General features: G+C 36.1%; 2 protein-coding genes and 1 pseudogene across 2 annotated transcripts; 2 read left to right on the top strand and 1 right to left on the bottom strand.

Annotated features, from left to right (window-relative positions):
- The first annotated feature begins 588 nt into the window (after positions 1–588).
- On the top strand, positions 589–3822 carry LOC107935113 (aldehyde oxidase GLOX-like; annotated as a pseudogene).
- Positions 3823–5108: 1286 nt separating this feature from the next.
- On the top strand, positions 5109–9306 carry LOC107935150 (probable histone-arginine methyltransferase 1.3). The gene is made up of 15 exons (XM_016867706.2): positions 5109–5450; positions 5620–5682; positions 5949–6051; positions 6140–6283; positions 6388–6491; positions 6599–6697; positions 6796–6865; positions 6950–7046; positions 7270–7324; positions 7894–7977; positions 8207–8284; positions 8376–8479; positions 8563–8735; positions 8811–8962; positions 9050–9306. Exons 1-15 carry the CDS (start codon positions 5250–5252, stop codon positions 9131–9133), a joined length of 1611 nt encoding a protein of 536 aa, XP_016723195.2. The 5' UTR covers positions 5109–5249; the 3' UTR covers positions 9134–9306.
- A 5-nt stretch (positions 9307–9311) lies between these two features.
- On the bottom strand, positions 9312–13267 carry LOC107935149 (translocase of chloroplast 159, chloroplastic). The gene has a single exon (XM_016867705.2). It carries the CDS (start codon positions 12960–12962, stop codon positions 9495–9497), a length of 3468 nt encoding a protein of 1155 aa, XP_016723194.2. The 5' UTR covers positions 12963–13267; the 3' UTR covers positions 9312–9494.
- Between the last annotated feature and the right edge of the window lie 1796 nt (positions 13268–15063).

The following is a 15063-nucleotide window of genomic DNA, read 5'->3' as shown; positions in this document are numbered from 1 at the left end:
ATTATATAAATATATACATAAAGGTATATGATAATATTTAAAGGTATATACATAATACATACATCATATATTAAAAAAAAATAAGTATATATATATGTTAAAACGTAGGCGTAATGTACATAAAAAAATGTATATATAATGTTTGAAAGAACAAATATACATAATATTATATATATTAATATATGTATAACATGGAGCATAGTGTAAAAGGATGCACATACGACATACCCGCATAAAAAACAAAAATGTTAAACTATTAATATTATATAATATATATATATACATATATATATAAGAGTGTTAAGTAAAAATGACAGTAATGAGATGCTAATAAAATACAAATATAGTAACATTAATAAAATATAGCAGTATGAATAATATTAAAAATAAATAGAATGGTGAGAAAAAAAGTAAAAAAGGTAACAACAAAATGATTTAGAATAAATAATAGAACAGTTTTAAAAATATTTTAACAAATGAAATACTATACCTTTTAAAATAAATAATATATGAATAAATAAAGAAAAATAAAAAGATCAAAATCAAACTGACTAGGGGTTATATTGGAATAAAAACGAAATTAGAAGTGAATACTATAACAAAATAAAAGAACAGGGTAAAAATGAAAATATGCGCAAGGTTTGAGGACTAAATAGGTAAAATACCCAGCCTCTGGACACGTGTTCACTTCGCAGCATGTCAATGGGTCGGAGGACCTTATTTAAAAAGTCAACAAAAGCATGAGGTCAAATTAAAAGCAGAGAAAAAATCAACATAAGACCAGATTGACAAGCACTGAGAAAAAAGAGGGACTATCCGCGCAAATAACCCAATATTCGGAAACACGCGGATCTCCCAAGTACGGGTCGCCTTAAATGACGCCGTTTCAATGCTGGTACCTATGGTGCAAAACGACACCGTTTTTGCACTGCTTTTTAATCTAAAATTTCGTATTTTTTTTATCTTTTCCTTTCTTTTGCAAAAAAACAGAGAGAGCAGCCCTATTCTCCCCATTTCATTCTCTGCTAGGGTTTCAAAAGAAACCCATTTGTTGCGCTGTCGCCTCGACTGCTACTCCTCCGCCATGGACGGTGGCCGAACACTCCAGGTACTTTCCTTTTCCTCTTTTTTATTGCATTCTTATATATGTATGTAAATAACTTCGTAAAATAGAAAAAAAAAGAGAAAAAAAAAGAGGAATAACAGTTTTTGAAAGAAAAAATAAGATTATCAAAAGACCTTAGCCCCTTTTGATCCCTTCTTCAACTGTCTCCTTTTATTATTTGTATCCGAATCGATTTCTTGAAACAAATTCCCCTTAAAAATACAATCGGTTCCCCCCTTTTGAAAATATAAATCCCCTATTTTTATTATTTTCTCTTTCGACTTTATAGTCGATTACATGATTTCTCTGCCTTCTGCTTGTTTCCCCTTTTTTGCTTTGCGTGTTTCTGCTCTCTATTTGTTTTGCAGGTGATGGGATGATGGGATGGAGGCAGTGCAAGTGGAGCAAGTGGAGGTGTGGGTGGTGACAGACTTTGGTGGCTAGGGTTTTCCTTTTTGGCTGAAAATTAGTTAAGGTTGTGGGCTGATTTGGGCTTTGTAATTGGGTCTAGAGTTTGGTTTTGGGCCGGGCATAATTTGGGCTATACAATAAGTGTCATGGTTTTATTTTATAAATAAATTACATTATAATATAATATAGTATGAATTATGCAATGATCTCAAGATTTTGAATTTGTTCACTGCATCAAATAATCATGATAAACAATGTACAACCAAAGATTATGATAATTTAATTTAATAACCCAAAAAATAAATAAAATGTTAATCAAAATGATTGCTTATAATTTTTTATGTAACTTATATGAAAAGAATATAATCATTTCATAATGTTAAACATAAAAACTTCAATTAAATTTAAAAAAGAAGTTGCCCTCCTTCACAAAGCACTATATATGACAAAATTGAAACACATTTCATCATCAGCCAAAGTAATACAATTCAATACCCATCAAAGAAAAAATGGCAGCTCCTTCATTCATGTTCTCTACTCTTCTTCTTCTTCAACTTCTTTTTGGATTACTACCCCACCACCGTACTCTCATTTTCGCTGCCGACGACAATTGGCAGCTCCTGCAAAAAAGTATTGGAATCTCCGCCATTCACATGCAGCTCCTTAAGAACGATCATGTGATTATGTTCCACAGAACCGATTTTGGACCGTCGAATCTGTCTTTACCTAATGGGAAATGTCTTAATGACCCGACCGACACAGTGCTCCAAGTGAACTGCACAGCTCATTCGGTTGAGTATGATGTTTTTGCCAATAAATTTCTGGCTCTCACAGTCCAAACCGATGTTTGGTGCTCTTCGGGCGCCATCATGCCCGATGGTAACTTGTTCCAAACTGGCGGTTTCAACTACAGCGAACGTCGGGTTAGGGTTTTTAGCCCATGCAGGACGTGCAATTGGAATGAAATACCCAACGGATTGATGGTCAAAAGATGGTATGCAAGTAACCATATCTTGCTGATGGGAGACAAATCATCGTAGGCGGTCGAGGACAGTTTAACTATGAGTTCATCCCTAAAAACATCGTCGCTAATAAGACCAACTTACCTTTCTTGTCGGAAACTAGCGACAAAGGAATCGAGAACAATCTTTACCCATTTGTTTTCCTCAACATTGATGGAAACTTGTTTATTTTCGCCAACAATCGAGCTATTTTGTTCGATTATGTGAACAACATTGTTGTCAAAAAGTATCCAATGATCTTTGGCGGTGAACCTCAAAGCTATCCGAGCACTGGTTCGGCCGTTTTGCTTCCATTGAAGAACTTGAAAGCTGCAGCCATTGAAGCTGAAGTTCTAGTATGTGGTGGTGCTTCTAAAGGATCCTACCTTCAATCTTTAAAAGGTATTTTCATGGCTGCCTTGGATACCTGTGCTCGGATTAAAATAATCGATCTGAATCCGGAATGGGTCATGGAGATGCCTTTAGCTAGAGTCATGGGTGACATGATATTGCTTCCAAATGGCAACGTCTTGCTTATCAACGGCGCTAGTTCCGGGACGGCGGGATGGGAACAAGGTCAGGACCCAGTTTTGAGTCTAGTCTTGTATCGACCTGATAACAATATCCGCTCACGATTCGAGGTTCAAAATCCAACCATCATCCCTCGTATGTACCATTCCACGGCTGCGTTACTTCGTGACGGAAGAGTTTTAGTTGGCGGAAGCAATCCCCACGCGTTTTACAACTTCATAGGTGTACCTTTCCTGACCGAACTGAGCTTAGAGGCATTCTTATCGGTGTATTTGGATGCTAAATTTGCCAACCTACGACCGACCATCATTACTCCTAAGTCAATGTCGGGGATCCGATACCATAAGAAATATATGATCCAAGTGGCGATTAACAGCAACAAAGTGGATGAAAGCTCGATGTCGGTAACAATGTTTGCACCAGCTTTCAACACGCATTCGTTCTCCATGAATCAAAGGTTGCTTATTCTTGGGAATGATAAAGTGACGGAAGTGGGTAACTCGATGTACAATGTTGAAGCAACAATGCCGCGGTCTGGGAATGTAGCGCCATCGGGATTTTATTTATTGTTTGTGGTTCATCAAGGCATTTCAAGTCAAGGTATTAAGGTCAAACTGTACTAATACGAAATGAAACGAATAACACAATATAAAAAAAAATCTTTCAAATTCATGAAATAAGGTTTATATTTTGTGATTATAATGGTGGATTGATCAAAGTTATTCATTTGTTAGACCAGGAAAACAAGTTCTTGCTTTTAATTATTTGTAAAGATTTGATCATTTAACGTGTAAACTTCTTTGAATTATTAAAAAAAAAACTTGTTTTCCTTAATAGTATTTGTTTTAGTTAGAGATAAAATTATATGATTTGTAAATATTGAGAATTAATTTATTTTAGAATTAGGATTAAAATGATATAATTTATAAATATTGAGAGTTAAAGTTTTTATCATGCCAATTTTAAAATTTGTCGTTAATTGGTGTAAAAATAATAAAACTGAATAGTTAAATGATTATTTTGTAAATTTTCATAATTGGGTGCAATAAAAAAATGTACTAATAGTTGGGTTATTTTTTAACATGTTAGGTTTAAACTGTTTTTGTATTTTAGATATATTCTATGTTAGATTTGAGTGGACTTTTAATTCTTTAAATTAAGAAAGGATTTCTTTGGTGTGAAACTAGTACTTTAAAATTTTAATTAAAATATTTTATGATTTAAAGACCAACCATTTTTTACAATATCTAATAGAATTAACCCTAAAATTTTTATTACTGAAACATCACTTCCAAAACCCAATTTAAAGCAAAAGAGAGTTAATTGCACTCAACAAATTAGAATCCACCATTAAATTAGAAAAGGAGGGTTAATTGCACTCAACATCACTGAAGTAGGGCCCAAATTTTAAATATACCAATATTATAATGTTATAATTTAATACCAAAATATAATATTACATCAATTAAGTGCTTTTACCGATTTAATCTTTAGCAAATGTTAAATTTTGAGGGGACAAATTGAACTTTAAATGAAAACTTGAATTATGTTTACATTAATCAAAATTTAAACAAGTGTGCAATTGATGTGCCACTTGGATATGAGGTGTAAAAAAAATAGATGGTGACATTAAAAATCAGGGTCAACATTATTAATAGATATTAAACTATTAATAAATTTTATTTTTGGTTATTTAACTATGAAAAATTATAAAATAATTACTTGATTATTTAATTTTGTCTTTATTAATCACCAATAGGGTAATTTTTAAAATTGATATAATAGTAATTTTAACCCTTAACATTTATATATTGTGTTAATTTAATCTTCATTCTAGAAAATCTAAACCTCAATATTTACATTTTGTGTTATTTAATAACTAGACTGTCAAAAAGGCTTGATTAATATAATACTGGTACTCTGAGAACTCAATTAAAACTTTTTGAAATTTTAGACCAATTTAAAATTTATACTATAATACAGGGACTTCTCACAAAATTAACCCTTAAAGCAGCTTTTGTTCTGTCTCAATAAATCAGCTTAAAGCTACTGTTTTTGTTCTCTCTCTCACTAGGTGGCGGCTCTCTATCTCTCTCTCTAAATTTTTTTCCTTTATTTGACAAAAACCCTAATTTGGATTATATTTTGGCAGGTTTCTATTTCTCTTTCTTTGTTTTTGTACATTAATAACAATAATAATAATGGAGGTTTTAGCTGGGCAAAAACACAAACACTTGGAGTTCACTTTAGTGGCAGTTTCTGAACTGTCTTCTCCATCGGTTCCTCCTCCGTCTACGCCAGTGATTGCTCGGTTCAGTGCTGATAGTGGAGTAGCGGAGCTTCGATTTCGCCAAGATTCAGGATTTATCGATGGCTTCAACGTCAATCTTGGAACCGCTCAGGTAAGAAATAGAGGGTTGTTTGGTTCTTGACGAAAAAAATGAAAATGGAAAGCCACTGCTAAGGTAAAGAAAGGGGTAATAAATATTGGGTAGATTCCTCTTGTTTTGCTTTGGCATTGAAGTGGTGTGTAGTATGGTTGAGGTTCATCTTTTTTTATTGTTTTTTCAGCTCTTCAAGTTGGGACCTCTTAAATCGCTTTGCATTTCAGGAAGTTCTGATAGTAACAAAGAGGTATTAATTATCATTTCAACTGTTGCATTGTATTTATGAAAAATTGAAATCAATAGAAATAATGCTTATGATTTCATTATTTTAATTTCTTGCACTTTTTATACTGTTTTTGGGGTTCTTGGTGAAATGCTGGTTACTGGCTACATGAAGCTGCTTCTTTCTGCTTATTGCTGGATTTTTGCATTTGGGATTTCGCATGTATATATGTTTGTGTGTGTGTACATATGTATATATGTATGTTTATTTATGTATTTCTTTTGAATCAGAAATCATTTGCACGGGGAGTAACAGTCCTGTTTAGAAATGAGGAAGAGAGCAGGGACTTCCATTCTGCATTTGAGCAATGGCAGAATGAAGATGTTACTCAAGGTTCTAATTTTTGAAACGGATCATGCTGAAAAATTGATTGCTGTATAGGCTTTCGTTTGATCCTTATTCTCTTTTCATCATGATACAGGAATGCATTTACCAAACGGAGCCATTTCTGATGTTAAGAGCAAGTTTGATAATAAAATCGAACCATCTTCTGCTAAAATGTATTTCCATTATTACGGACAGTTGCTACATCAGCAAAATATGTTACAGGATTATGTGAGGACAGGTTATATCACGGAGCTGCATTTCATTATTTCCTTTGATTTTATGTTACAGATTCACTTACAATTTGTATTCCTTTGATTATTATTTAACTTTTTTTTTCTCTAGGAACCTATTATGCTGCTGTAATTGAGAACCGTGCAGATTTTACGGGTAGGGTGGTGGTTGACGTTGGTGCCGGTAGTGGTATTTTATCGTTATTTGCTGCACAGGTATTCTTAACCATTTGGTCTGTTTTGATTTTTGACAGCATATTTGCTATTACTTCTCCTGTGATTTGTAGATTGATGCCCAAATTCTTTGTCTTTTTCCCTGTTAGGCTGGTGCAAAGCATGTTTATGCTGTTGAAGCTTCTGAAATGGCAGAATATGCTCGCAAACTTATTGCTGGGAACCCCTCATTAGGGCAGCGGATTACTGTATGTGTTTGTCCTGTCACGTTATCACTATGTTCTGTTATCTCCTTACTGATCTGTTCTCTTATTTGTTCGGTTATAAAATGACATGTGAATTATAGGTAATCAAAGGTAAAGTTGAGGAAGTCAAATTGCCTGAGAAAGCAGATATTCTGATCTCTGAACCAATGGGTATGTTAATGTGCAAGGCTTTGAAGCTACTTGGTTTTCATTGATGCAAAGATTCTTTGATTATATTTTTTTTTTCACTTGCAGGCACCTTATTAGTTAATGAGAGAATGTTGGAATCCTACATAATTGCAAGAGATCGGTTTCTTGTGCCTAAAGGGAAAATGTTTCCTTCAGTAGGAAGGTAAAAGTCACTCCTTTGAATCTTTTTTGTTTCCCAAGTAATCGGGAAAATGTTCTTTTATCCGTGGATAATAATATCCCTATGGTTTTAGGACTTTCACTTTATTAGTTTTTTTTGCCTTATGGATTTTGTTAATTTTGTTGATTTGTGTTTTGATCATCAAGCTGTAAAATGCTTAAGGGCTATATCCTCGGGTTAGTCTCATGCTATCTTAATCTTGTAGGATACATATGGCCCCTTTTAGTGATGAATATTTATTTGTTGAAATTGCAAATAAGGTATGTATTTGACGATGTCTTATTGAAGCGATATCTGCATCTTGGTAAAAGTACCATGGAGACCCTTGTACGAGGAGTTGGATTGCATTTTGTCTCTCTACTCAAAGAGTGGACAAATTAGTCCTTGTACATTAAATCAAAGAGCAAATTGGTCTTTCTATTGAAAATTTCATCCATATCTATTGTTAAAAACTGGCTCATGTACGTTTGAATGAGGTAACTGCCTGGTTATTTTGTCATCTATGTTGGTTTTTAATGGTAGAAATGGATGAAGATTTTAACAAAAAAAGACTAATTTGCTCTTTGATATAATGTATAGGGACTAATTTGCCCATTTTTTGAGTAAAAGGGTAAAACACAATCTGACTTCTAATATAGACCCCTCCATGGTACTTTTACCCTGCATCTTTAATATATTCCTATGTATTTTATAAAACATGCAACTTATGGTGTTCCAAATCCGTTCTGCATTCTTATATTTGCCGTCAATTTTCCCATACCATTCCGTTTAATTTTGTATTATATCTACGTTTTTCTGTTCCTCCCCACTAACCCTGAAAAACTTGCAGACTCTTTTTTGGCAGCAACAAAACTATTACGGTGTAGATCTCACAGCGTTACACGGGTCTGCATTCCAGGGATACTTCTCTCAGGTTTGTTTTATGCACTATCACATGCATCTGTAGACTGAAAATGTGACACTTCCAGAGAACCGTCAGTAGAATGCAATGTTTACATTGGTTTTTGTCTCAATACTTGTCTATAAAATATCTTCGGCAGTTTTCATATTGGTCTTCTTTTGATTTTTTTTTTTGGTTACTCATTGATGTTGCATTCTGTTTTGACCAAATTGTAATGAAATGCCTTTTGCTTTCATATCAGCCTGTGGTAGATGCTTTTGATCCTAGATTATTGGTGTCTCCTCCAATGTCCCATGTAATTGACTTCAATGAAGCAAAGGTATTAGCAAGCCATTGACTCGTGCCTCTCTCTTCTAGTAAATTTCGTGGCATATTCCTTGAATCAAAGTTTTGTTTCGTTTTTTTGGCAGGAAGAGGACTTGTATGAAATAGATATTCCATTGAAATTTGTAGCATCTGTTGGGACTAGAGTGCATGGATTGGCCTGTTGGTTTGATGTCCTGTTTAATGGAAGGTAAATATTTTCAAATTTTTGCATTTTCATCGGTTTTTTTGTTTACATTCAATCTTACCGCCATTGAAATGCTTTACTGACAGCACCGTGCAAAGATGGCTTACAACCGCCCCTGGTGCTCCTACAACCCACTGGTACCAGATACGATGTGTTCTTTCTCAGCCAATTTATGTAATGACTGGGCAAGAAATTACCGGCCAACTTCACATGGTTGCCCATAACGCTCAAAGTTATACCATAAATCTAACATTGTCAGGTTGGTTTTGAGTTTGTTTTCATGTTTCTAATTTGTGGTTGTGTTTCTAACGTGGAAATGAACCCATTCTTATAGCTAAAATGTGGGGTCCCGGGGCCGAACAAGGAGGAATTATTCAGTCCTCATCATGCAAACTCCATCTCAAGGAACCTTATTACAGAATGTCACAGCCTCAACCCTACACAACGGCACAAGACCAACAACCGCTTCAGCTACTGCAGCCTCAGGTATCTGCTTATTATCGTCACATGCCATCTTGAACATTGCTATTCAGAAACAAATCAAATGGTAATTATCAGTTTGTGTTTTAACAGGACATACCAATCCACACCGATGACTTAGAGGAACCCAAGTTGCTGCAGCAGCCATTAGAAAATTCGGGAGCTCTGCTCCAGTAAGTGATTTGAATTTCAGAGACAAAACAATGATTCTAACATAAAATTTTGCTTTCGATCCTTGTAAAGTAGTATCAACATTATTCATTATTATTGAGTGGCTATTTGGGATCTTTCTTGTATGACTTTTATCTTTAATTTAATCAGTTTAATAATCAAATAATGTTCATTTTTTAGACAGTTTCGAGGAATTCGAACTTTATCTTATTAGAATTCAAACCTTAAAAGCTTGAGCCTGAACTCGGCTAGATAAACAAATTAAGAACACCCTGCCAAGTTGCTAAAACAAATTAAAACTACTAAATACTAAGCAAAATTTAGCACCATTGAAGTTCAGAGTGGAAGAACCCCTATTATGAAAATGCTAATATGCAGAAATTTTAGAATCAGAGCCGGGATAGACCATTCTAAAAATGGAGGCTGCAATTGGAAGAAAAGAAACTAGTGCTATATGTAATTGATCTGAACTGCTTGTTTTGATATTGATTTGTCCGTTCTGCTTGTTGTTCAATCCGACACGAACAGCCATTGAAGACCTATGTCCGATAGAGAATTGAGACTGCAAGTTGGCCATTAGACCCAGGTCTCGCCTCCATTTCACCAAAGACAGTCCGAATGTGGTCTGGTTTTGCTCAACAGGAAAGTCCTTATCCTTTAGCCGGAATTCGATGTTAGCTCCATATGCTGTATCACCGTGGCATCTCATAGCCCCAGCAGTTCCAGCCAAAAGCAAGCGTTTGCTTACTGCAATCTGATCTTCAATCTTGAGTCCGGTAGCCACATTTTCTCCTAGGAAAGTAACCAATAAACCAGCAGTAGTTCGGTTTATTTCAAAATTTCTAAATTTCGTTTCGCCCCTGAAGATGTAAGCAAGCTGTTTTCCGACAGTTTGGACGTCGAGTCCTGCCATGGTAGATACATTCTCTCCATGTTTAGTACAGACTGAAGATTCCAAATGGATGTTGAATTCTCTTTTATCCTTTGTGATTTGAACAGCAAATGCCCCCGGATAATAACCCGCTATAGCAAGACTTCTTTCGAGGCTAACACCATCATATCCGATATCATGATCCCAAGGCTGTGAGTCCAAAACAGGCCTACTGAGAAGCTGTGAAGCAGAATCCAGAAATCGGTACCGATAAGTAGGGTTGTCTCCATTGAACGAAGGAGGGAGGACCATGTCAGGCAAAGGGAGTGGTATAGTAGCTGGATCGCCTTCTTCCGCATTTCCATCATCTCCGATATAACCATTATTATCATCACCATCTTTCCCTTTCTTCTTGATTTCCCTCATGCTTTTTACCTCCTCTCTCCATTGTTTCTTTTGCAGTAGCTTAACACGATAATCATACTCCTCATAGTAAGCTTTTCTCTCTTCTTTGCTAAGTTTATCAACCTCAGATCTCTTCAGAGGCTTGAATGGTGGAAGCTGGTCATATTCATCATTATCTTCTTCATCAGAATATGTCCAGCCTCCCAACTCAGTATCCAAGTCAACATCCTCACTGCCTTCATTGTTAGGTAGTTTGAAGTGAGATCGGGATTGCAACAAAGAAGACAGCAAGTAAGCTAGAGGTGGGGAACGAAGTCGGAAGCCAAAAAGCTTCTGGTGATCAAATTGTTCTCGTGGTTTCGACAATGAACTTGCTTCAGATAAGATCTTCACTGAATAGCACAAGAGTAGCAACTGTGACATCCAACTTTGCCCATTCGGAAGCAAAATTTCTCCATTTCCGTCTCTAGGACATGATGGATGGTTCTCAACGAGAGCCACGGGATGCATCATACTCGGATTCATTAGACGCAGATCGCCAACTGCTTGGCTGATAGCTCGATGAATCACATGAGACCTTTGAGCAACAAAGACCTCAAAACTTAGGGGTTCCCCCATCGGCCCCTCTGGGGAAGCAGATGCAGCATGAGTAAGAGTCACAATGGCATTTTGCCATATTGATGAACCGAGAGAATCCGTGAGGGACTTCAATAATAGAAAATCAGTAAGATCTTTGTCATGCGCGTCTAAACGATCAACATAAAGAACAACATCAGGTGGGAACTTCCTTATGAACCTCTTTATCGATGCTAATACTTTGCAATTAGTACCTTCGTCCATCACGGGAGATTGAAGACCAGGTGTATCCAAGATTCTCATCTTGACTCCATAAACTGTTCCAACAATCTCCTTCACAGAGGTTGTGGCCGGTTCAAAAGCATCTATTCTCAATTTTTGCTCGCACAAAATGGAATTAATGCTTGCACTCTTTCCCACTCCAGTTTTGCCAAGAACCACAATGTTCAAAGAAAAGTCCAAGTCATCTTTGCCTTCTGCTTCAAGCTGCGTTGCAGCTCTCTTGGCTGATTCAAAGGTGAATTCTCGACTGAAAAGACTACCTGCGGCAATGGCCAGTCGGTACAGCACCTGCGCCACCATTGGATCAGCATGAGAATGACCTAGTCTCTGTACAAGTCTCAAGAACTTCACTCTTAGTCGTTGCAACTTTTCAAATCTCTGCTTATCTTCATGACTTATATTTCCCTTCGACGCATTGTCAACCACATTCGATGGTGGAATAACTTTCGAAGATTGCAACAAGGAACTCGAATGAGCAGACCCATCGAGAGGGAATACCTTAGAGCCATCTGGGGAAGTGATTGTGAGGCCAACACCACCTGATTCAGCACCTGCTGCAGCTTTCAAAAGAGCAGCCAATGTAGCAGAATTGAGTAGCTCTTTTGCTTCTTCATATTCACTCTCAGCTTCCTCTTCTTCATCTGAATCCACGACAATCTGTTGACTCACCGTCTCTAACCGAGCCTCTGAATCTACCTCATTCGCTACTTGTTCGGTCATTTCAGAGCTTCCGAAAATCAGTTGCACAAGATCGTCATCTGAAAGGAAACCTTTCTCACCAACACCCTTAGCTATATCTTCTACTCCTGGTTGAACATCGTGGTCTACAATCGACATAGGAGCCAAGACTTCAACCGAGTCGGTATCACTTGATTCTTTCATATCAGACACAACAACCTCGTCACTGGCTTCCACCACAGGTTGAGAATCACTAACCGTAACCGAACCATTCTCTTCTATCTCATCACTGTTTCTGTGCACCAATTCGACCCTCTCCTCACCCGGAGTTTCCGTTGGAATGCTTTTATCAACAGAAGGCTCACCATCCTCATCATCTTTTTGGCTCTCTTCTAAATTAAGCCCCTTATCTTCACCTACAAAATCTTCCAAACCACCATTCTCAACCTCTGAATTAACCAATGGCTGTTCTTCATCTTCATCTTCTTCACCTTCAACCCCCGTAGCCATGTTCACTCTAGGTGAACTTTCAACACTACCAGGAACCTTAACCACCCCAGAAAACCCAGCATCTTCATCACTAGGGATTTCATCAAACATTTCATCATCCATTGACACCTGAGCAACAGGAACATCAACACCACCACTCTCTTCCTCATCCGCCATTGAATTCTCCAAGCTATCCAAATCATCATCATCTTTGTTAGCCACATAAATTTTGTACCTTTCACTAACCCCACCATTATTTTCACCACCCAATTCAATTCCCTCATCTGGGTCTCCATCTAAAGGCCTATCCTTCTCTGAACCAGTCTCGAACTCCTCATTACCACTCAAAAAACCCTCTTCAGAACCCCCTAACTCACTGTTATTCTCATAACTATTGAAACTACTCCCCCCAACAGTACTTGCAGTTTCAAGTTCATATTCAGAATCAGAATCAAGAGTTAAAGGAGCTCGAATAAGTAAAGAACCTGTTGAAGATGATGGGGTCTCTGTTTCTGGCATTGTTATTGATTCCATGGCTGCTAAAAGAGATAATGAAGCGAAAAACAAAGGAGCCTTTTAAATTAGTTTATTGCTTGTGTCTTGGGGTGTGGGCACTGATGATGAATATGATTAGACAATGGATTTTGAGACAGACTTTTAGGGTTATATGTTTTTTGTTTTGTTTTGTAACGATGATGTTTATGTTTTTGTGTTTTAGTTGGAAACTGGTAGGGTTTTAGGTTTGAATTTTTATCTGTGTGGCGTGGAAACAGCCCAACTGTGTTAGAACAGACAAAATATTTATGAATATATGGTATATGGATAATATAAGAAATAATGGTTGATGTAATTTCATTTCCCAATTTCTAATTTCATTCTATACTTAAAAAACAATAATTGGTTCTTTTAAATAACATATCAGATTCAGATTTGAGTATAAGAACTTAAAAATTTTATATTTGAAATTTTGTAAGAGTCAATATAAAAATTTTACCATTTACTAAGTAAGATTTATAAAATTTAAGGGTCTAAAGGAGAAAAACATATCAAAATTCAAATCAAAAGGGAGGAAAGAGCTTTGAATGCTTAATTATGATTTTAGCCTATTTTTATAATATAGATTTAAAAGAAAATTTGAACATTTTGTTGAGATTTTTAAATTTATTTTTTGTTAACCATGATTAATTGAAATTTCATGTGATCATGATTGTACAATCTATTAATAACATTAGAGCTTCAAGTTATAGCCTATTAGTTAAATAGCTTGTGTTCAAACCATCGTTGTGCCAAAAAATATATATTTAAGCTTAATATATTATTTTTCCGATTAAGTCCCAACTTGATTGACATAATCATTGTTGACAATGCATGAGGAAAATTGAGTCTTAACTTAATTGACATTGAAATTGTTGTATGTACAATAGAACGTGGGTTTAAGCGTGCTTAGTTGCATTTTATTTTCCTATTTAAGGATTAGGAAGGGGTTATGGGTAATTATTGGTATTGGCATTGTTGCCAATGCAGGAGGACTATTGAATTTTAATTTGGTTGGTATCGGCATTGTTGTGAATCTAGAAGGATATAAATTCAAGCGGGCTCAGAGCATTTTATCCTCGTATTTAAGGGTTGGGGAGAGAATATGAGTAACTAGGGGTGTAATCGAGCCAAGCCTGAACATTGTCAAACTCGAGCTCAACTCGAAATTCAAAGCTCGATACTTGGTTTGAACTAAATCGAACATCTATTTTAAGCTTAAGCTCGGCTCGAGATGTAATCAAGCTACTCGAGCCCGAGTTCGATCAAGCTTGTTTACCAAATTTTGCACTTAATAATTAAGCTTAGAGTTAATAATATATATCAAGGGTAATAATGTAATTTAATAATATAAAAATATGAAGTTTGAGTCAAGTATTGCTAAGCTTGTAACACCCCAAACCCGGCTCAGACGTTATGGCCGGATCCGACATGCCACATCGAAGCGTTCAAAATATTTTATATTGTTGATCCAGAAAAACCTACTTAGTGTTTTAAAAGATAATTTCATTATAGGTTAAAGTGAATGGAAGCTGTGCACCAGGTAGGAAACCGGAAAAGAGGAGGTGAGTCTATCGGACTACTTAAGTACCAAGTTACCTTCGGATCCAATCCTAGACATGCACACCGCCATTGCCACACATTAACGTCATGTATATTTCTAGGAAACCGATTTGATTAAGTCATTTTTAGGAAAAGTGATTAATTTTGGAAAATACTTTCATTGCGGAAGCTTTGCTTGTTGTCATTTTGAAATCAATTGTTTTTTTTTTTTTGAAAACGCGCCCTAAAGCTATCAAATTTCAACAGTTAAAATAAGTAATACCTATCTTAGTAATACATATTAAAACCATCAAAAATAATTAAGCGGCCTTATTACATTTAAAAACCCAAAACTTCAAACGTAAATAAAAGGATGTCCAGTTCACCAGAAGAAAATCAAACTTTCAGAACGGGTGGCCACTCCGAATTCCCTCAAAGCTCCAAGCCCACTATGGTTGGGGATTACCTGCGTGGATGAAAATAAAAAGGGTGAGTTTGGGGAAACTCAGTGTGTAAGGAAAGCTCATTCAAAGCCCAAGCCAGCTCAAGCCTATTGGGC

This window comes from Gossypium hirsutum, chromosome A09 (assembly GCF_007990345.1).
Source record: "Gossypium hirsutum isolate 1008001.06 chromosome A09, Gossypium_hirsutum_v2.1, whole genome shotgun sequence".
NCBI classification, from domain to species: domain Eukaryota; kingdom Viridiplantae; phylum Streptophyta; class Magnoliopsida; order Malvales; family Malvaceae; genus Gossypium; species Gossypium hirsutum.
This window is presented reverse-complemented; position numbering and strand designations above follow the sequence as displayed.

Bases quoted from the DNA above. Each gene is read 5' to 3' on its own strand.
- LOC107935150 (XM_016867706.2), top strand. From the start codon at position 5,250: ATGGAGGTTTTAGCTGGGCAAAAACACAAACACTTGGAGTTCACTTTA. The intron at 8,480-8,562 runs GTAAATATTTTC...CTTTACTGACAG, and splicing joins GATGTCCTGTTTAATGGAAG to CACCGTGCAAAGATGGCTTA. The intron at 8,963-9,049 runs GTATCTGCTTAT...GTGTTTTAACAG, and splicing joins TTCAGCTACTGCAGCCTCAG to GACATACCAATCCACACCGA.
- LOC107935149 (XM_016867705.2), bottom strand. From the start codon at position 12,962: ATGGAATCAATAACAATGCCAGAAACAGAGACCCCATCATCTTCAACA.